The sequence below is a fragment of the Lepus europaeus genome, chromosome 2 (genome assembly GCF_033115175.1).
Source record: "Lepus europaeus isolate LE1 chromosome 2, mLepTim1.pri, whole genome shotgun sequence".
NCBI lineage: Eukaryota > Metazoa > Chordata > Mammalia > Lagomorpha > Leporidae > Lepus > Lepus europaeus.
In genome coordinates this window covers 131526870-131547309 of record NC_084828.1, presented here as the reverse complement: position 1 = coordinate 131547309, position 20440 = coordinate 131526870, and the positions used below count along the sequence as shown (strand labels likewise).

The window sequence follows — 20440 nt, the reverse complement described above, 5'->3', positions numbered from 1 at the left end:
TAAAGCCAAAGTTAGTGTGGACAGAAAGGCTAGAACAGAAAGCAATGTGTAAATTTAATAAGACATAAGCAAATATTCATTGTTGAAGGATGACCACAGTTTCCTTTCCCTGAAAAGCGAAAAACCAATGCTTTATGGAATCAAGAAGAGGAGGAACTAGTGTATGAGTAAATGAAGGAGTGATGTATTTTTTCCCCAAAACTTGTGTAAGAGCTTTTCCTATCACAAGCAATGTAATTTAAGTCAGGAGGAATTGCCAAATTCTGTAGATAGTTGGTGTGACAAATTCAAGCACTATATTGAAATATTGTTAAGTCGTTGTGTAATAGTATATTTCTTCTTTTTTCTGTTTTTTAAAAGATTTATTTATTTAATTGAAAGGCAGAGTTACAGAGAGGGAGAGAGAGGGAGAGGGAGAGGAGGAGAGAGGGGGAGAGGGAGAGAGAGAGAGATATCTTCCACCAACTGTTTCGCTTCTCAAATGACTGCAATGACTGTGGCTGGGCTAGGCTGAAGCCAGGAGACTAGAACTCCATCTGGGTCTCCCATGTAGGTGGCAGGGGCCAAGTATTTGGGCCATCTTCTGCTGTCTTCCCAGGCCCATTAGTGGGGAGCTGGATTGGAAGGAGAGCAGCTAGGACTCGAAGCAGCACCCATATGGGATGCTGGCACTGCAAGTGGCAGTGTTACCTGTTACACCACAGTGCCAGCCCCAGTTTATTTCTTCTTGCAAATGAATTAGATCATCTTTATGTGTGTTTATTTTTATTTTTTAAGAGTTATTTATTTATTTGAAAGTCAGGCTTACACAGAGAGAAGAAACAGAGAGAAAGAAGTCTTCCATCCTCTAATTTACTCCTTTTTTTTTTTAACATTTATTTAATGAATATAAATTTCCAAAGTACAGCTTATGGATTACAATGGCTTTCCACCATAACTTCCCTCCCACCTGCAACCCTCCCCTTTCCTGCTCCCTCTCCCCTTCCATTCACATCAAGATTCATTTTCAATTCTCTTTATATACAGAAGATCAGTTTAGCATATAATAAGTAAAGCTTTCAACAGTTTGCACCCACACAGAAACACAAAGTGTAAAATACTGTTTGAGTACTAGTTACAGCATTAAATCACAATGTACAGCACATTAAGGACAGAGATCCTACATGAGGAGTAAGTGCACGGTGACTCCTGTTGTTGACTTAACAAATCGACACTCTTATTTATGGCATCAGTAATCACACTAGGCTCTTGTCATGAGTTGCCAAGGCTGTGGAGGCCTTTTGAGTTCGCCGACTCTGTGATCATATTTAGACAAGGTCATAGCCAAAGTGGAAGTTCTCTCCTCCCTTCAGAGAAAGGTACCTCCTTCTTTGATCACCTGTTCTTTCCACTGGGATCTCACTCGGAGAGATCTTGCATTTAGGTCTTTTTTTTTTTTTTTTTTGCTAAAGTGTCTTGGCTTTCCATGCCTGAAATACTCTCATGGGCTTTTCAGCTGGATCCGAATGCCTTAAGGGATGATTGTGAGGTCAGAGTGCTGTTTAGGACATCTGCCATTCTATGAGTCTGCTGTGTATCCCGCTTCCCATGTTGGATTATTCTCTCCCTTTTTGTATTCTATCGGTTAGTATTTTCAGACACTAGTCTTGTTTATGTGACCCCTTTGACTCTTAGTCCTATCATGATGATCAGTTGTGAACAGAAATTGATCGCTTGGACTAGTGAGATGGCATTGGTACATGCCACCTTGATGGGATTGAATTGGAATCCCCTGGCATGTTTCTAACTCTACCATTAGGGGCAAGTCAGTTTGAGCATGTCCCAAATTATATATCTCTTCCCACTCTCATTCCCACTCTGATATTTAACAGGGATCACTTTTCAGTTAAGTTTCAACACTTAAGAATAATTGTTTATTAATTACAGAGTTCAACCAATAGTATTAAGTAGAACAAAAAAAATACGAAAAGGGATAAAGTATTAAGTTGTTCATCAACAGTCAGGGCAAGGGCTGATCAAGTCACCGTTTCTCAAAGTGTCCATTTCACTTCAACAGGTTTCCTTTTTGGTGCTCAGTTAGTTGTCCCCGATCAGGGAGAACATATGATATTTGTCCCTTTGGGACTGGCTTATTTCACTCAGCATGATGTGTTCCAGATTCCTCCATTTTGTTGCAAATGACTGGATTTCATTGTTGTTTTTTTTTTTTTTTTTTTTTTTTTTTTTTTTAACTGCTGTATAGTATTCTATAGACAGATCAACCGGACAGAAGATCAACAAGGAAACTGCAGATTTAATCCACACTATGGCCGAAATGGATCTAACAGATATCTACAGAACTTTCAATCCTACATTTAAAGTATTTACATTCATTCTTCTCAGCAGTGCATGGAACCTTCTCTAGGACTGACCACATACTAGGCCATAAAGCAAGTCTCAGCAAATTCAAAAGAATTAGAATTGTACCATGCAGCTTCTCAGACCACAGCGGAATGAAGGTGGAAATTAGCAACTCAGGAATCCCTAGAGCATATGCAAACACATGGAGACTGAACAACATGCTCCTGAATGAACAATGGGTCATAGAAGAAATTAAAAGAGAAATCATAAACTTTCTGGAAGTAAATGAGGATAACAACACAACATATCAAAACTTATGGGATACGGCAAAAGCAGTGTTGAGAGGAAAGTTTATAGCAGTAGGTGCCTATATCAAGAAATTGGAAAGGCACCAAATAAATGAGCTTTCAGCGCATCTCAAGGATCTAGAAAAACTGCAGCAAACCAGACCCAATTCTAGTAGGAGAAGAGAAATAATTAAAATCAGAGAAGAAATCAACAGAATTGAATCCAAAAAAAATTACAAAACATCAGCCAAATGAAGAGCTGGTTTTTTTAAGAAATGAATAAAATTGACACACCATTGGCCCAACTAACTAAAAAATGAAAAGTCCCAAATCAATAAAATCAGAGATGAAAAAGGGAATGTAACAACAGACACCACAGAAATAAAGAGTCATCAGAAAATACTTCAAAGAGTTGTATGCCAGCAAACAGGGAAATCTATCAGAAATGGATAGATTCCTGGACACATGCACTCTACCTAAATTGAACCATGAAGACATAGAAAACCTAAACAGACCCATAACTGAGACAGAAATTGAAACAGTAATAAAGGCCCTCCCAACAAAGAAAAGCCCAGGAGCAGATGGATTCACTGCTGAATTCTACCAGACATTTAAAGAAGAACAAACTCCATTTCTTCTCAAACTATTCAGAACTATCAATAAAGAGGGAATCCTCCCAAATTCTTTCTATGAAGCTAGCATCACCTTAATCCCTAAGCTGGAGAAAGATGCAGCATTGAAAGAGAATTACAGACCAATATCCCTGATGAGCATAGATGCAAAAATCCTCAATAAGATTCTGGCCAATAGAATGCAACATCACATTAGAAAGATTATCCACCCAGACCAAGTGGGATTTATCCCTGGTATGCAGGCATGGTTCAATGTTCGCAAAACAATCAACGTGATACACCACATTAACAGACTGCAGAAGAAAAACCATATGATTATCTCAATAGATGCAGAGAAAGCATTTGATAAAATTCAACACCCTTTCATGATGAAAACTCTAATAAATTGGGTATAGAAGGAACATTCCTCAATACAATTAAAGCAATTTATGAAAAACCTACGGCCAGCATCCTATTGAATGGGGAAAAGTTGGAAGCATTTCCTCTGAGATCTGGTACCAGACAGGGATGCCCACTCTCACCACTGCTCTTCAATATAGTTCTGGAAGTCTTAGCCAGAGCTATTAGGCAAGAAAAAGAAATTAAAGGGATACAAATCGGGAAGGAAGAAGTCAAATTATCCCTCTTTGCAGACGATATGATTCTTTATTTAGGGGATCCAAAGAACTCTACTAAGAGACTGTTGGAACTCATAGAAGAGTTTGGTAAAGTAGTAGGATATAAAATCAATGCACAAAAATCAACAACCTTTGTATACACAGGCAATGCCACAGCTGAGAAAGAACCTCGAAGATCAATCCCATTCACAATAGCTACAAAAACAATCAAATACCTTGGAATAAACTTAACCAAGTACGTTAAAGATCTCTACAATGAGAATTACAAAATCTTAAAGAAAGAAATAGAAGAGGATACCAAAAAATGCAAAAATATTTATTCCATGCTCATGGGTTGGAAGAATCAATATCGTCAAAATGTCCATTCTTCCAAAAGCAATTTATAGATTCAATGCAATACCAATCAAAATACCAAAGACATTCTTCTCAGATCTGGAAAAAATGATGCTGAAATTCATATGGAGACACAGGAGACCTCGAATAGCTAAAGCAATCTTGTACAACAAAAACAAAGCTGGAGGCATCACAATACCAGATTTCAGGACATACTACAGGGCAGTTGTTATCAAAACAGCATGGTACTGGTACAGAAACAGATGGATAGACCAATGGAACAGAATAGAAACACCAGAAATCAATCCAAACATCTACAGCCAACTTATATTTGTTCAAGGATCTAAAACCAATTCCTGGAACAAGGACAGTCTATTCAGTAAATGGTGCTGGGAGAACTGGATTTCAATGTACAGAAGCATGAAGCAAGACCCCTACCTTTCACCTTACACAAAAATTCACTCAACATGCATTAAAGACCTAAATCTACGACCCGACACTATCAAATTATGAGAGCACATTGGAGAAACCCTGTAAGATATTTGCACCTGCAAAGACTTCTTGAAAAAGACACTGGAGGCACAGGTAGTCAAAGCCAAGATTAACTATTGGGATTGCATCAAATAGAAGTTTCTGTACTTCAAAAGAAACAGTCAGTAAAGTGAAGAGGCAACCAACAGAATGGGAAAAAATATTTGCAAACAGTGCAACAGATAAATGATTAATAACCAGAATGTACAAAGTGATCAAGAAACTCCACAACAACAAAACAAACAACCCACTTAAGAGATGGGCCAAGGACCTCAATAGACATTTTTCAAAAGAGGAAATCCAAATGGCCAACGGACACATGAAAAAATGTTCAAGTTCACTAGCAATCAGGGAAATGCAAATCAAAACCACAATGAGGTTTCACCTCACCCCGGTTAGAATGGCTTACATACAGAAATCTACCAACAACAGATGCTGGAGAGGATGTGGGGAAAAAGGGACACTAACCCACTGTTGGTGGGAATGCAAACTGGTTAAGCCACTTTGGAAGTCAGTGGGAATGCAAACTGGTTAAGTCAGTTTGGAGATTCCTCAGAAACCTGAATATAACCCTACCATACAACGCAGCCATTCCACTCCTTGGAATTTACCCAAAGGAAATTAAATTGGCAAAGAAAAAAGCAGTCTGCACCTTAATGTTTATTGCAGCTCAATTCACAATAGCTAAGACCTGGAATCAACCTAAATGCCCATCAACAGTAGACTGGATAAAGAAATTATGGGATATGATTTACTCCTAAATTGGCCACAACATCCGCAGCTGTGTGGATTTGAAGCCAGGAGCCAGGAGCTTCTTCTGGGTCTCCCACGAGGGTGCAGGGGGCCCAAGGAGTTGGGGCATCTTCTACTGCTTTCCCAGGCCATAGCAGAGAGCTAGATCGGAAGAGGAGCAGCCGAGGCTTGAACCAGCACCCATATGGGATGTTGGCACTGCAGATGGGGGCTTTACCCGCTAAGCCACAGTGCCAGCCCCATAAGTGTTTTTATATCCATTGAGATTGTGATTTCGTTTTCAAAAATTTTATACTGTTGATACAACATTTTAGCATGTTTTTTGATGTCAAGCCATCCTGTGTTTCTGAGAAAGCAACTTGCTTTTTGCTTTTTGAACTCATAATTATATTGCAGATATCTTTTCAATTTAGTGTACATTGTTATGCCTAATTTTTAAAATAGTTATATTATCTTTCTGTTATGTGACTGTACTCTAATTTTAAATAACTGCCTTATCAATGTGCATGATTTCTTGTTTTTGTTATTTAAAACAACATAGCGGGGCTGGCGCCATGGCTCTTTTGGTTAATCCTCTGCCTGCGGTTCCAGCATCCCGTATGGGCACCAGGTTTTAGTCCTGGTTGCTCTTCTTCTAGTCCAGCTCTCTGCTGTAGCCTGGAAGGGCAGTGGAGGATGGCCCAGCTGCTTGAGCCCCTGCACCTGCATGGGAGACCAGGTGGAAGCACCTGGCTCCTGGCTTCAGATCAGCACAGCACCGACTGTAGCGGCCATTTAGGGGGTGAACCAATGGAAGGAAGACCTTTCTCTCTGTCTCTCTCTCTCACTGTCTACCTCTGCCTGTCAAATGAAAAAAAAGAAAAAGAAAAAAAAAACATAGCAGTAAACATCTTTCTTATGCACACCTTTATATTCTCAGGGTGGTCTTTGTGTATGATAAATCCCTAAAATATACTTATTTGCATTTTCATTGTTTGATAAAATAAGTTAAATGTTAAATTTTAAAGAGTTTTTTTGGGCATAGAAATTTCAAATATTGTTGGAAAAATATACCAGCATGTTAACAATGATTGTCATTGGGGTAATTGACTTGTATAAGTGTTTTCTACATTTTTTATACTAAGAAAGATGGGACTTACTTTTTAAAGCTACATGTTTTTGAAATCGCATACTATTTTTAAAATATTTTATTTTTTTATTTAAAAAATTTTTTTTGACAGGCAGAGTGGACAGTGAGAGAGAGAGACAGAGAGAAAGGTCTTCCTTTGCTGTTGGTTCACCCTCCAATGGCTGCTGGGGCCGGCATGCTGCAGCCGGCGCACCGCGCTGATCCGAAGGCAGGAGCCAGGTGCTTCTCCTGGTCTCCCATGGGGTGCAGGGCCGAAGGACTAGGGCCATCCTCCACTGCACTCCCTGGCCACAGCAGAGAGCTGGCCTGGAAGAGGGGCAACAGGGACAGAATCCAGTTGTGCCGGCGCCACAAGGCGGAGGATTAGCCTATTGAGCCGCGGCGCCGGCTTAAAATAATTTTTATAAAAGATTTATTTTATTTATTTGAAAGTCAGAGTTACAGAGAGAGGTAGAGACAGAGAGAGGTCTTAAATCTGCTGGTTCACTCCCCAGATGGCTGCAATGGCCGGAGCTGCGCTGATCCGAAGCCAGGAGCCAGGAGCTTCTTCTGTGTCTTCCATGCATGTGCAGGGGCCCAAGGACTTGGGCTGTTTTCTACTGCTATCCCAGGCCATAGGAGAGAGCTGGATTGGAAGAGGAGCCGCTGGAACTAGAACTTGTGCCCATATAGGATGCCGCCGCTTCGGGCCAGGGCTTTAACCCATTGGGCCACAGCACCGGCCCCTCAAATACTATTTTTAGAACTCCAGGATTGTGACAGTTGTAGTTGCTGCATAATACTTCTAGTGTAATGTAACACGTATGAAACAAATAGATGTTCACAGATATTGATTGATTCATTGAGAGAAACCAAGTAATAATTATTACCATTTCTTTTTCAGGGTTTTTTGATTAACTCAAAACCAGAGAATGCCTGTGAACCCATAGTGCCTCCACCACTAAAAGACAATTCATCCAGCACGTTTATTGTATTAATTAGAAGATTTGATTGTAATTTTGATATAAAGGTACTTTTTCATTTTTTTGCTTATTGTTTGTTTACATACTTTAAGTCTGTCATGTTTCAGAAAATGTTTAAGGTAGCTTACACCATTACTTAGTTTAAAAAATAAGGGGATGAAAGCAAAGAAAGGAAGGAGGAGGTGATGAAGGCAAGAAAGACAGGAGCAGGTTTACTTTCTTATTCATGCTGTAAATCTTACTGAAAGTTTTTAGCAGCCAATAAAAATGGCAGACAGTTTCTGTTTCATGATTCACAATTTTGGTAAGATTGAAAATGAATGAGTACGACATAAATAGCTATTAGATAAAGCTATTTCTTGCAAAATCTTCAGGTGTTTGTTGGGCATCTGGAACTATGTTTTAATCGTGGAATCTTACTTGATCTAATTCAGGAATTGAAACCTAACTTCAACCTTTAATTTTATGCCTTGACCCTTTCAGTATTAGTGTAACACTTACACCCCCATCTATGTTGACATTTGGGTTTCTCTTTTGTTATAAGTTGACTCTGTCCTTATATGAAGTTTGTCTTCTTGAAGTGGATTGAACTGACATTTCACAAATAGTAAAATAAAGTTCATCATAAAACCTCTCTCACTATATACCACTATATGTATTTGGTTTATATAAGTCTGTGTTTCAGTTGGCCTTGGCAGAAGGAACATGGAGGCCTGCATAGAATAAGCCTTGAGATTATTTTTACTAGACTACCTCCAAACTGAATGTCACATAGGCTCCTGCATGTGTGTCATAGAATAGACATGGGATTTTATTGTATGTACTTACCATAGCTTGATCTTAGATGATTTATATGTTCAGTATGAAAAAGGCTGCCTTGCCTCCTGTTGTACCTGACTCCCTAATAAACTTAGTAAAAGAAATAAAGGAATAATAAAAAGGAGTTTGAGAAATGTAGAGCACTTTATTAATGATAGTACTATTGTGTATTAGTTGCAAGTCTATACTCATAATTTTCTTTAAATCAGAAAAATAATTTGGAGCTTGAGGTCAAGTGCAATAGATTTATCACTCCTCAGAGTTGTTTATGTAGTTTGAATTTAAAGGGTTAGAAATTTTATCCAGAGAGACAAAGAGGGGCACTATATAATGATTAAGAGACCCATTCAACAGGAAGATATAACGATTATCTATGTATATGCACCTAATTATAGGGCACCGGTTTATGTAAAAGACTTGTTAAGGGAATTAAAGGGAGACTTAGACCCCAATACAATAGTACTGGGGGACTTCAATACTCCACTCTCAGAGATAGACAGATCAACAGGACAGAAGATCAACAAGGAAACAGCAGATTTAAATGACTCTATAGCTCAAATGGACCTAATAGATATCTACAGAACTTTTCATCCTACACAGAAAGAATTTACATTCTTCTCAGCAGTGCATGGAACCTTCTCTAGGATTGACCACATACTAGGCCATAAAGCAAGTCTCAGCAAATTCAAAAGAATTAGAATCATACCATGCAGCTTCTCAGACCATAAAGGAATGAAATTGGAAATTAGCAACTCGGGAATCCCCAGAGCACATGCAAACACATGGAGACTGAACAACATGCTCCTGAATGAACACTGGGTCATAGAAGAAATTAAAAGAGAAATCAAAAATTTTCTGGAAGTAAATGAGGATAACAGCACATCATACCAAAACCTATGGAAAACAGCAAAAGCAGTGTTAACAGGAAAGTTTATATCAATAGGTGCCTACATCAAGAAATTGGAAAGGCACCAAACAGATGAGCTTTCAGTTCATCTCAACGATCTAGAAAATCAGCAGCAAACCAGACCCAATTCTAGTAGGAGAAGAGAAATAATTAAAATCAGAGAAGAAATCAACAGGATTGAATAAAAAAAAAATTACAAAAAATCAGCCAAAAGAGGAGCTGGTTTTTTTGAAAAAATAAACAAAATTAACAGCCCCATTGGCCCAACTAACTAAAAAAAGAAGAGAAAAGACCCAAATCAATACAATCAGAGATGAAAAAGGAAACATAACAACAGACACCACAGAAATAAAAAGAATCATCAGAAATTACTACAAGGACTTGTATGCCAGCAAACAGGGAAATCTATCAGAAATGGATAGATTCCTGGACACATACAACCTACCTAAATTGAACCAGGAAGACATAGAAAACCTAAACAGACCCATAACTGAGACAGAAATTGAAATAGTAATAAAGGCCCTCCCAACAAAGAAAAGCCCAGGAGCAGATGGATTCACTGCTGAATTCTACCAGACATTTAAAGAAGAACAAACTCCAATTCTCCTCAAACTATTCAGGGCAATTGAAAAAGAAGGAAATCTCCCAAACTCTTTGTATGAAGCCAGCATCACCTTAATCCCTAAGCTGGAGAAAGATGCAGCATTGAAAGAGAATTACAGACCAATATCCCTGATGAGCATAGATGCAAAAATCCTCAATAAGATTCTGGCCAATAGAATGCAACATCACATTAGAAAGATTATCCACCCAGACCAAGTGGGATTTATCCCTGGTATGCAGGCATGGTTCAATGTTCGCAAAACAATCAACGTGATACACCACATTAACAGACTGCAGAAGAAAAACCATATGATTATCTCAATAGATGCAAAGAAAGCATTTGATAAAATTCAACACCCTTTCATGATGAAAACTCTAATAAATTGGGTATAGAAGGAACATTCCTCAATACAATTAAAGCAATTTATGAAAAACCTACGGCCAGCATCCTATTGAATGGGGAAAAGTTGGAAGCATTTCCCCTGAGATCTGGTACCAGACAGGGATGCCCACTCTCACCACTGCTCTTCAATATAGTTCTGGAAGTCTTAGCCAGAGCTATTAGGCAAGAAAAAGAAATTAAAGGGATACAAATCGGGAAGGAAGAAGTCAAATTACCCCTCTTTGCAGACGATATGATTCTTTATTTAGGGGATCCAAAGAACTCTACTAAGAGACTGTTGGAACTCATAGAAGAGTTTGGTAAAGTAGTAGGATATAAAATCAATGCACAAAAATCAACAGCCTTTGTATACACGTGCAGAATCATGAAGCAAGATCCCTACCTTTCACCTTACACAAAAATTCACTGAACATGGATTAAAGACTTAAATCTATGACCCGACACTATCAAATTATTAGAGAGCATTGGAGAAACCCTGCAAGATATAGGTACTGGCAAAGACTTCTTGGAAAATACCCCGGGAGCACAGGCAGTCAAAGCCAGAATTAACTATTGGGATTGCATCAAATTGAGAAGTTTCTGTACTGCAAAAGAAACAGGAAAGTGAAGTGGCAACCAACAGAATGGGAACAGATAAAGGGTTGATAACCAGAATCTACAAAGAAATCAAGAAACTCTACAACATCAAAACAAACAACCCACTTAAGAGATGGGCCAAACAAGACAGACATCTTTCCAAAGAGGAAATCCAAATGGCCAACGGACACATGAAAAAATGTTCAAGATCACTAGCAATCAGGGAAATGCAAATCAAAACCACAATGAGGTTTCACCTCACCCCGGTTAGAATGGCTTACATACAGAAATCTACCAATAACAGATGCTGGTGAGGATGTGGGGAAAAAGGGACACTAACCCACTGTTGGTGGGAATGAAAACTGGTTAAGCCACTTTGGAAGTCAGTCTGGAGATTCCTCAGAAACCTGAATATAACCCTGCCATACAACCCAGCCATCCTACTCATTGGAATTTACCCAAAGGAAATTAAATTGGCAAACAAAAAAGCCATCTGCACATTAATGTTTATTGCAGCTCAATTCACAATAGCTAAGACCTGGAACCAACCCAAATGCCCATCAACAGCAGACTGGATAAAGAAATTATGGGACATGTACTCTATAGAATACTATACAGCAGTCAAAAACAGTGAAATCCAGTCATTTGCAACAAGATGGAGGAATCTGGAAAACATCATGCTGAGTGAATTAAGCCAGTCCCAAAGAGACAAATATTATTTGTTTTCCCTGATCGGTGACAACTAACTGAGCACCAAAGGTGAAACCTGTGGAAGTGAAATGGACACTAGGAGAAACAGTGACTTGATCAGCTCTTGTGCTGACTGTTGATGTACAATGTAATACTTTATCCATTTTAGTATTTTTTTTGTTCTAGTACTAGTGGTTGAACTCTGTAATTAACACGCCAATATTCTTAGGTGTTTAAATCTTAACTGAAAAGTGATCCCTGTTAAATATAAGAATGAGAAGAAGAGAGGGAGGAGATGTACAATTTGGGATATACTCAATCGGACTTGCCCCAAATGATGGAGTTAGAAATGTGCCAGGGGATTCCAATACAATCCCATCAAGGTGGCATGTACCAATGCCATCTCACTAGTCCATGTGATCAATTTCAGTTCACAATTGATCACACTGATAGATCTAAGAGTCAAAGGGATCACACAAACAAGACTAATGTCTGCTAATACTAACTGATAAAATCAAAAAGGGAGAGAAGGATCCAACATGGGAAGGGGGAGACACAGCAGACTCATAGAATGGCAGATGTCCTAAATAGCACTCTGGCCTCAGAATCAGCCCTTAAGGCATTTGGATCTGGCTGAAGAGCCTATGAGAGTATTTTAGGCATGGAAAGCCAAGACACTCTGGGAAAAAAAAAAAAAAAGACCACCTAAATGAAGGATCTCAGCGAGTGTGATCTCAGTGGAAAGAACGGGGCCATCAAGGTAGGAGGTACCTTTCTCTGAAGGGAGGAGAGAACTTCCACTTTGACTATGACCCTGTCGGAATAAGATTGAAGTCTGCGAACCCTAAAGGCTTCCATAGCTTCGGCAACTCAAGACTAGAGCCTAGAGAGATTACTGATGCCATAAACAAGAGTGTTAAATTGTTAAATCAACATCAAGAGTCACTGTGTACTTACGTCCTATGTGGGATCTGCCCTTAACGGGTTGTCCAATGTGAAGTAATGATAAAGCTAGTACTGAAACAGTATTTTTACACTTTGTGTTTCTGTGTGGGTGCAAACTGATGAAATCTTTACTTAGTATATACTGAGTCGATCTTCTGTATATAAAGATAATTGAAAAAAAAAAAAACCCTTGGTGTTAAATTGGAAATTACATAGAAAATTAATCAATCTTTTTAAAAAATATCATGTAGGATCTCTGTCATTAATATGCTGTACACTCTTATTTAATGCTATAACTAGTACTCCAACAGTATTTTTTCACTTTGTGTTGCTATGTGAGGGCAAACTCTTGAAATCTTTATATATACTAAACTGATTTTCTGTATATAAAGAGAGTTGAAAATGAATCTTGATGTGAATGGAAGGGGAGAGCGAGTAGGAAAGGGGAGGGTTGCGGGTGGGAGGGAAGTTATGGGGGGGGGAAGCCATTGTAATCCATAAGCTGTACTTTGGAAATTTATATTCATTAAATAAAAGATAAAAAAAATTAAGTCCAATGCTAAAAAAAAAAGAAAGAAATTTTATCCAGAACTAAACTGTAATAATTAGAGATTTTTTTCACCCAAAATGAAGTAGTATTTTTAACATTTAATTACTTTCTTGCTGCCAATAAAGTAAATATAAGCTTAATTCTGTTGATTATACGGTTTATTGCACTATTATGGTGTATAATTTCTGACTTTTACAGTCTTTGGTAACTAGGAACTAAAACTAGAATCGTTTTTTAAATGTATTTATTTCATATACTTATTTTATTTGAAAGGCAGAGTTACAGAGAAAGAATGAGAGGGAGAGAGGGAGTGAGGGTGGAAGAAAAAGCGAGAGATAGAGAGAGAGAGAGATCGTCCTTCCACTGGTTCACTCCCCAAATGGCTACAATGGCTGAAGTTGGGCCAGGCTGAAGCCAGGAGCCAGGAGCTTCATCCAGGTCTTCCACGTGGGAGCAGAGGCCCAAGCACTTTTGCCATTTTCCACTGCTTTTCAGGCACATTAACAGGGAGCTGGATCAGAAGTGGAATAGCTGGGACTCAAACCAGTGCCCATACAGGATGCTGGCCCTGCAGGTGGCTGTTTAACATGCTACACCATAGCACTGGCCCCTAGAACTCTGTTGTTAATGTTATAACTTTGACTTTTAGAAGGTGTTTCTCTTTGAAAGTTAAGTAAATGCAGTCACTGAATACTTGTTTTGAAGATGAAAAGATAACTTGGGAATGAATAAATAGTCTTATTAACCCTCCTATCTCTTTCGTGAATCCTGATTATGAAACAGTACTTCTTATGGAGCTTTGTGATTTAGCCATTAATGACTCCAGCTCAACTCTTTCCACCTCCTGCCTTGAATTTTCTGCTACAGCCACACCCCCTACTTGAAGTCTCTCAACTTGCTGTGCCTTCCTGACTGCACTTTTGTGCCTTACACATACTATTTTTTCTATTAAAGCTGACCTTTACCAGCTTTCTTTGTTTCATCATTTACATGTTGGCTGAAGAAGGCACTTTCTCTAGAAGCCTTAATTTTCTCTCTGTTCCCTCTTTGGAAAATAAATTATCAGTGTGTCACCTTTCTACTTTGCAAATACTTTCTTTATTGCTATGTATCACATTATTATTTTTCTTACATATATATCATTTTTTTGTGAACTTGCAGTATTTAGTTTTCATCGTATTTATATATCTGTTTAATATCATAGCACATATTAGGTGGTCAATAAAAGTTTATTAAATCAAACTATTTAATAGCCTTCTGCTTATGTATTTAAAGCATTCTTTTAAGATTTATTTATTTATTTGAAAGTCAGAGTTACACAGAAAGAGGAGAGGCAGAGAGAGAGAGAGAGAGAGAGAGAGAGAGAGAGAGAGAGAGAGAGGAGTCTTCCATCTGATGGTTCACTCCCCAACTGACTGCAGTGGCCGGAGTTGCACCGATCTGAAGCCAGGAGCCAAGAGCTTTTTCCCGGTCTCCCACATGGGTGCAGGGGCCCAAGGACTTGGGCCATCTTCCACTGCTTTCCCAGGCCATCCAGAAGAGAGCTGGATCGGAAGTGGAACAGCCAGGTCTCGAACTGGCGCCCATATGGGATGCCAGCGCTTCAGGCCAGGGCGTTAACCCACTGCGCCACAGTGCTGGCCCTAGTATATAAAGTATTTTTTAAAAATGCATATAGGTGGAGCCAGCACTGTGGTACAGTGGGTTAAAGCCCTGGCCTGCAACACCAACATCCCACGTGGGTGTTGATTTGAATCTTGGCTGCTCCACTTTGAATTTAGTTTCCTGCTAATGCACCTGGGAAAGCAGTGGAGGATGGCCCAAGTGCTTGGGACCCTATACCCATATGGGAAACCTGGAAGAAACTCCTGGCTCCTGGCCTCGGCCTGGCTCAGCTCTGATTGTTGCGACCATTTGGGGAGTGAACTAGCAGATGGAAGACCTCTCTGTGTCTCTACGTCTCTCTGTAACTCTGCCTTTCAAAAAATTTTTAAAAATGCATATAGATACATGTAAAAAGATTTAAATTGAGCCTTTCATATAGTAGCAAGGAAAATGTTAGAAAACTTCTCATTGTACTTTGGCATATGGCCACAAGTTTTTGTTATTACTTTAAATATTTTATTTTTGGCAGACAGAAAAATTGTACGTATTTACCATGTGATATTCTTATGTATGTATACACTGCGTAATCACCAGTCAGGGTGAACATACCCATCTCTTCAGATGTTTAGCCTTTCTTTATGGTGAAACCTAAAAAATCCTTTATTGTAGTTTTTTGTTTTAGAGAGAAATGTAGTGTACATTAGCATTATCTCTGGTCAGCCTACTTTGCAACAGATTCTTAGAACTTTTTACTGCTCTTTTACTGTAATTTAGCACCTCTTAATCAACCTTTCCCCATTTCTCTTTCCCCCTTACTCTTCCCAGCCTCTGGTAACCACCATTATGCTTTAATTTCTATGTGACAAGCTTTTTTTGTCATCCACATGATTGAGATCATGTGGTAATTGTCCTTCCATTCTTAGGTCATTTAATGTAATGATCTCTACTTGTGTCTGTGTTGTTGCAGATGACAAAATTTCACCTTTTTATAGCTGAATAATATTCTGTTGAATACATGTATAACATTTTCTTTATATGTTCAGCTGATGGACACTTAAATTGTTTTAGTTCTTGGCTTTTGTGAATAGTGCAACAAAAACATGGGGGAGCAGATGTCTCTTTGACTGGCTGACTTCACTTCACTTAAATATATACCTGGTAGAGGTATTGCTGAATCATAGGATAATTCTTTTTTATTTTTTTATTTTTAATTTTCCTGAAAAAATTGATTTAATGAGTACAAATTTCATAAGTACAACTTAAGGAATATAGTGATTCTAACCATCATACCCACCCTCCCTCCTCCATCTCCCACTCCTACCTCACTTCCTCCGTCTCCCATTCCCAAACCATTTTCCATTAAGAAAAAAAAAATTTTAAATGAAAAAAAAAAACTGTTCCTTGATAGTCAAGACAAGGGCTATTCAAGTCATTGCTTCTCAAAGTGTCAATTTCACTTCTACAAATTGCCTTTTGGGTGCTTTATTAGTTATGACAGGTCAAGGAGAACATATGATATTTATCCCTTGGGACTAGCTTGTTTCATTAAGTATGATGTTTTCCAGATTCATCTATTTTGTTGGAAATGACTAGATTTCATTTTTTAAACCACTATGTGGTATTCCATAGAATACATATCCCATAATTTCTTTATCTAGACTTCAGTTGACAAGCATTTAGATTGATTCCATGTCTTATCTATTGTGAATTGAGTTGCAGTAAACATAGGGGTGCAAATAACAGTTTTGTTTGCTGATTTCATTTCCGTTAGGTAAATTCCCAGGAGTAGGATGAATGGGTCATATAGTAGGTCTAAATTCATATTTCTGAGGTATCTCCAAACTGTCTTCTGTAGTGACTTTACCAGTTTGCATTCCCACAATGAGTGAGGGTACCATTTTCTCCAAGTCCTCGCCAGCATTTGTTGTTTGTTGACTCTATATGAAAGACATTCTAACTGGGGTGAGGTGAAACCTCACTGTGGTTTTGATGTACATTTCCCTGATGGCTAGTGATCCTGAACATTTTTAAATGTGTCTGTTGGACATTTGGATTTCCTCTTTTGAAAAATGTCTGTTTAAGTCCTTTACCTATTTCTTATCTGGGTTGTTTGTTTTGTTGTTGTTGAGTTTTTTGATCTCTTTATATATTCTGGTTATTGATCCTTTATCAATTGCATTGTTTGTAATTAATTTCTCCCATTCTGTTGGTTGTCTCTTTACTTTCCTGAGTGTTTCTTTTGCAGTACAGAAGCTTCTCAGTTTGATGTAATCCCATTTGTGATTTTGGCTTTGATAGCTTGTGCCTCTGGGGTCTTTTCCAAGAACTCTTTACCTGTGAAAATGTGTCTCAGGGTTTCCCCAATGTTCTCTAGTAATTTGATGGTATCAGTTTGCAGAATTAGGTCTTTAAAACATTTTGAATGGATTTTCATGTAAGGTGTAAGAAGGGTCCTGCTTCATACTCCTGCATCTGGACATCCAATTCCCAGCATCATTTGTTGAAGAGACTGACTGTCCTTGCTCCAGGGATTGGTTATAGCTCCTTGGTCAAATATAAGTTGGTTATAAATGCTTGGGTTGATTTCTGGTGCTTCTATTCTGTTCCACTGGTCTATCCACCTGTTTTTGTACCATTACCAGGCTGTTTTGATTATAACTGCCTTGTAGTATGTCTTGAAATCTGGTATGGTGATGCCTCCGCCTTTTTTTTTTTTTGTTGTATATGATCGCTTTAGCTATTTGAGGTCTCCTGTGTTTCCACATGAATTTCAGCATCATTTTTTTCTAGATCTGAGAGGAATGTCTTTGGTATTTTGATTGATATCTCGTTGAATCTGTAAATTGCTTTCAGAAGAATGGACATTTTGACAATACTGATTCTTCCAGCACATGAACATGGAAGATTTTTCCATTTTTTGGTATCCTTCTATTTCTTTAATGTTTTGTAATTCTCAATATAGAGATCTTTGACATCCTTGATTAAATTTATTCCAAGGTATTTGATTATTTTGTAGTTATTGTTATGGGATCGATCTTAAAAGTTCTTTTTCAGCCATGTCATTATCTTTGTATACAAAGGCTATTGCTTTTGTGTGTTGATTTTAAATCCTGCCACTTTACCAAACTCTCCCTATGAGTTCCAATGGTCTCTTTTTGAAATCTTTTGGATCCCCTATGTATAGAATCATGCCATCTGCAAATAGGGAAAGTTTGACTTCCTCTTTCCTAATTTGAATCCCTTTGATTTCTTTTTCTTGTCTAATGGTTCTGGCTAAAACATCCAGAACTAATTTGAATAGCAGTGTTGAGAGTGGGCATCCTTGTCTGGTTCCGCATCTCTGTGTGGGAATGCTTCCAACTTTTCCCTATTCAGTAGGACTCTGGCTGTGACTTTGTCATAAATTGTTTTAATTTATTGAGGAATGTTCCTTCTTTACCCAGTTTACTTAGAGTTTTATTCATGAAAGGGTGTTGTGTTTTATCAAATGCTTTCTCTGCATCTATTGAGGTAATCATATGGTTTTTGTTCTTCAGTTTGTTAATGTGATGTATCACATTGATTTGTGAATGTTGAACCATCCTTGCATACTAGGGATAAATCCCACTTGGTCTGGATGGATGATCTTTCTGGTGTTGGATTTGATTGACCAGAATTTTATTGAGGATTTTTGCATCTGTGTTCATCAGGGAAATTGATCTGTAGGTCTCTTTTTCTGTTGCTTCTTTTCTAGGTTTAGGAATTAAGGTGATGCTGACTTAACAGAAAGAATTTGGAAGGATTCCCTCCCTTTCAATTGTTTTGAATAACTTGAGAATTATTGGTGTTAGTTCTTTAAATGTCTGGTATAATTCAGCAGTGAAGCCATCCAGTCTCAGCTTTTCTTTGTTGGGTTGGTCTTTGTTACTGATTCATTTTCTGGTAATGGGTCTGTTTAGGTTTTCTGTGTCTTCATACCTCAATTTAGGTAGGATTTATGTGTCCAGGAATCTATCCATTTCTTCTAGACTTCCCAGTTTGTTGGCATACAGCTCTTAGTAGTAATTCCTGATGTTCTTTTTATTTTTGTGGTGTCAATTGTTACATTTCTTTTTTTCATCTCTGATTTTATTGATTTGGGTGTTCTTTTTTTTTTTCGGTTAGTTGGGCCAGTGGTGTGTCAAGTTTGTTTATTTTTTCAAAAAACCAGCTCTTCGTTTTGCTGACCTTTTGTATTGTTTTTGTTTTCAATTTTGTTTATTTCCTCTCTAATTTTAATTATTTCTTTTGGGTTTGGTTTGCTGTTGTTTTTCTAGATCCTTGAGATGCACTGATAGTTCATTTATTTGGTGCCTTTCCCATTTCTTGATGTAGTCATCAATTGCCATAAACTTTCCTCTTAACACTGCTTTTGCTGTATCCCATAATTTTTGATATGTTGTGTTGTTGTCTTCATTTGTTTCCTGAAATTTTTTGATTTCTCTTTTGATTTCTTCTATGACCCATTGTTCATTCAGGAGTATGTTGTTCAGTCTCTATGTTTTTGTATATGTTCCAAAGATTCCTGAGTTGTTGATTTCTAGTTTCATTGCATGTGGTCCAAGAAAATGCGTGGTATGATTTTGATTGTTTCAAAGTTGCTGAGACTTGTTTTATGGCCTAGCATGTGGTCTGTCATAGAGAAGGTTCCATGCACAGGTGAGAAGAATGTTTATTCTGCTACTGTAGGATGAAAAGTTCTGTAGATATCTGTTAGGTCCATTTGGTCTGTAGTGTCAATTAACTCTATTGTTTCCTTGCTGATTTTCCATCTGGTTGATCTGTCCATTGTTGAAAGTGGGATATTGAAATCCCCCATTACTGTTGCATTTGAGTCTATGTCTCCCTTTAGATTCCTTAACATTTCTTTTAAATAGCCAGGTGCCCTGTAATTAGGTGCATATACATTTATAATAGTCACATCTTCCTGTTGAAGTGATCCCTTAATCATTACATAGTGTCCATCTTTGTCTCTTTTAACCATTTTTGTGTTAAGTCTGTTTTGTCCAATATTAGAATGGGTGCACCAGATCTTTTCTGGTTTCTGTAAACATGGAATATCTTTTTCCACCTTTCACTTTCAGTCTGCATGCATTTTGTTGGTGAGATGTGTTTCTTGTAGGCTGCATATAGATGGATTTTGTTTTTTAATCCATTCAGCCAGTCTGTGTCTTTTAACTGGAGAGTTAAGGCCATTTACATTCTTTTTACATTTTTTTTTTTTTTTTTTTTTTTTTTTTTTTTTTTTACTTTTTGACAGGCAGAGTGGACAGTGAGAGAGAGAGACAGAGAGAAAGGTCTTCCTTTTGCCGTTGGTTCACCCTCCAATGGCTGCCGCGGCTGGCGCGCTGCAGCCGGCGCACCGTGCTGTTCCGAAGGCAGGAGCCAGGTGCTTCTCCTGGTCTCTCATGGGGTACAGGACCCAAGCACTTGGGCCATCCTCCACTGCACTCCCTGGCCACAGCAGAGAGCTGGCCTGGAAGAGGGGCAACTGGGACAGAATCCGGCATCCTGACCGGGACTAGAACCCGGTGTGCCGGCGCCACTAGGCGGAGGATTAACCTGTTGAGCCACGGCGCCAGCTTAGGCCATTTACATTCAAAGTGACTTGATAAGAAATGTCTTTGCCATGCCATTTTCCCATAAATATTCTTATTGTTTACTTTGGATTTCCTTTGTACTTTTACTGGGCGATTTCCTTCCTGTACCTTCTTCCATAGTAATGACAGTGTTTGTGTGT

The 20440-nt window shown here is 38.4% G+C and overlaps 1 protein-coding gene across 5 annotated transcripts in view; it reads left to right on the top strand.

Moving 5' to 3' along the window:
- The window catches only part of RNF13 (ring finger protein 13), a 175266-nt gene that overhangs the window by 60076 nt on the left and 94750 nt on the right, over window positions 1-20440 (top strand). For 2 of the 5 annotated variants that reach the window (XM_062213168.1, XM_062213165.1), the window contains exon 4: window positions 7506-7631. The exons of 2 other annotated variants lie outside the window; for them this stretch is intronic. In XM_062213168.1, coding sequence (XP_062069152.1) covers window positions 7506-7631 — 126 coding nt within the window. Of the gene's footprint in view, window positions 1-7505; window positions 7632-20440 lie in introns of those variants that run through there. One more of the 5 variants, XM_062213174.1, reaches the window with a different exon arrangement.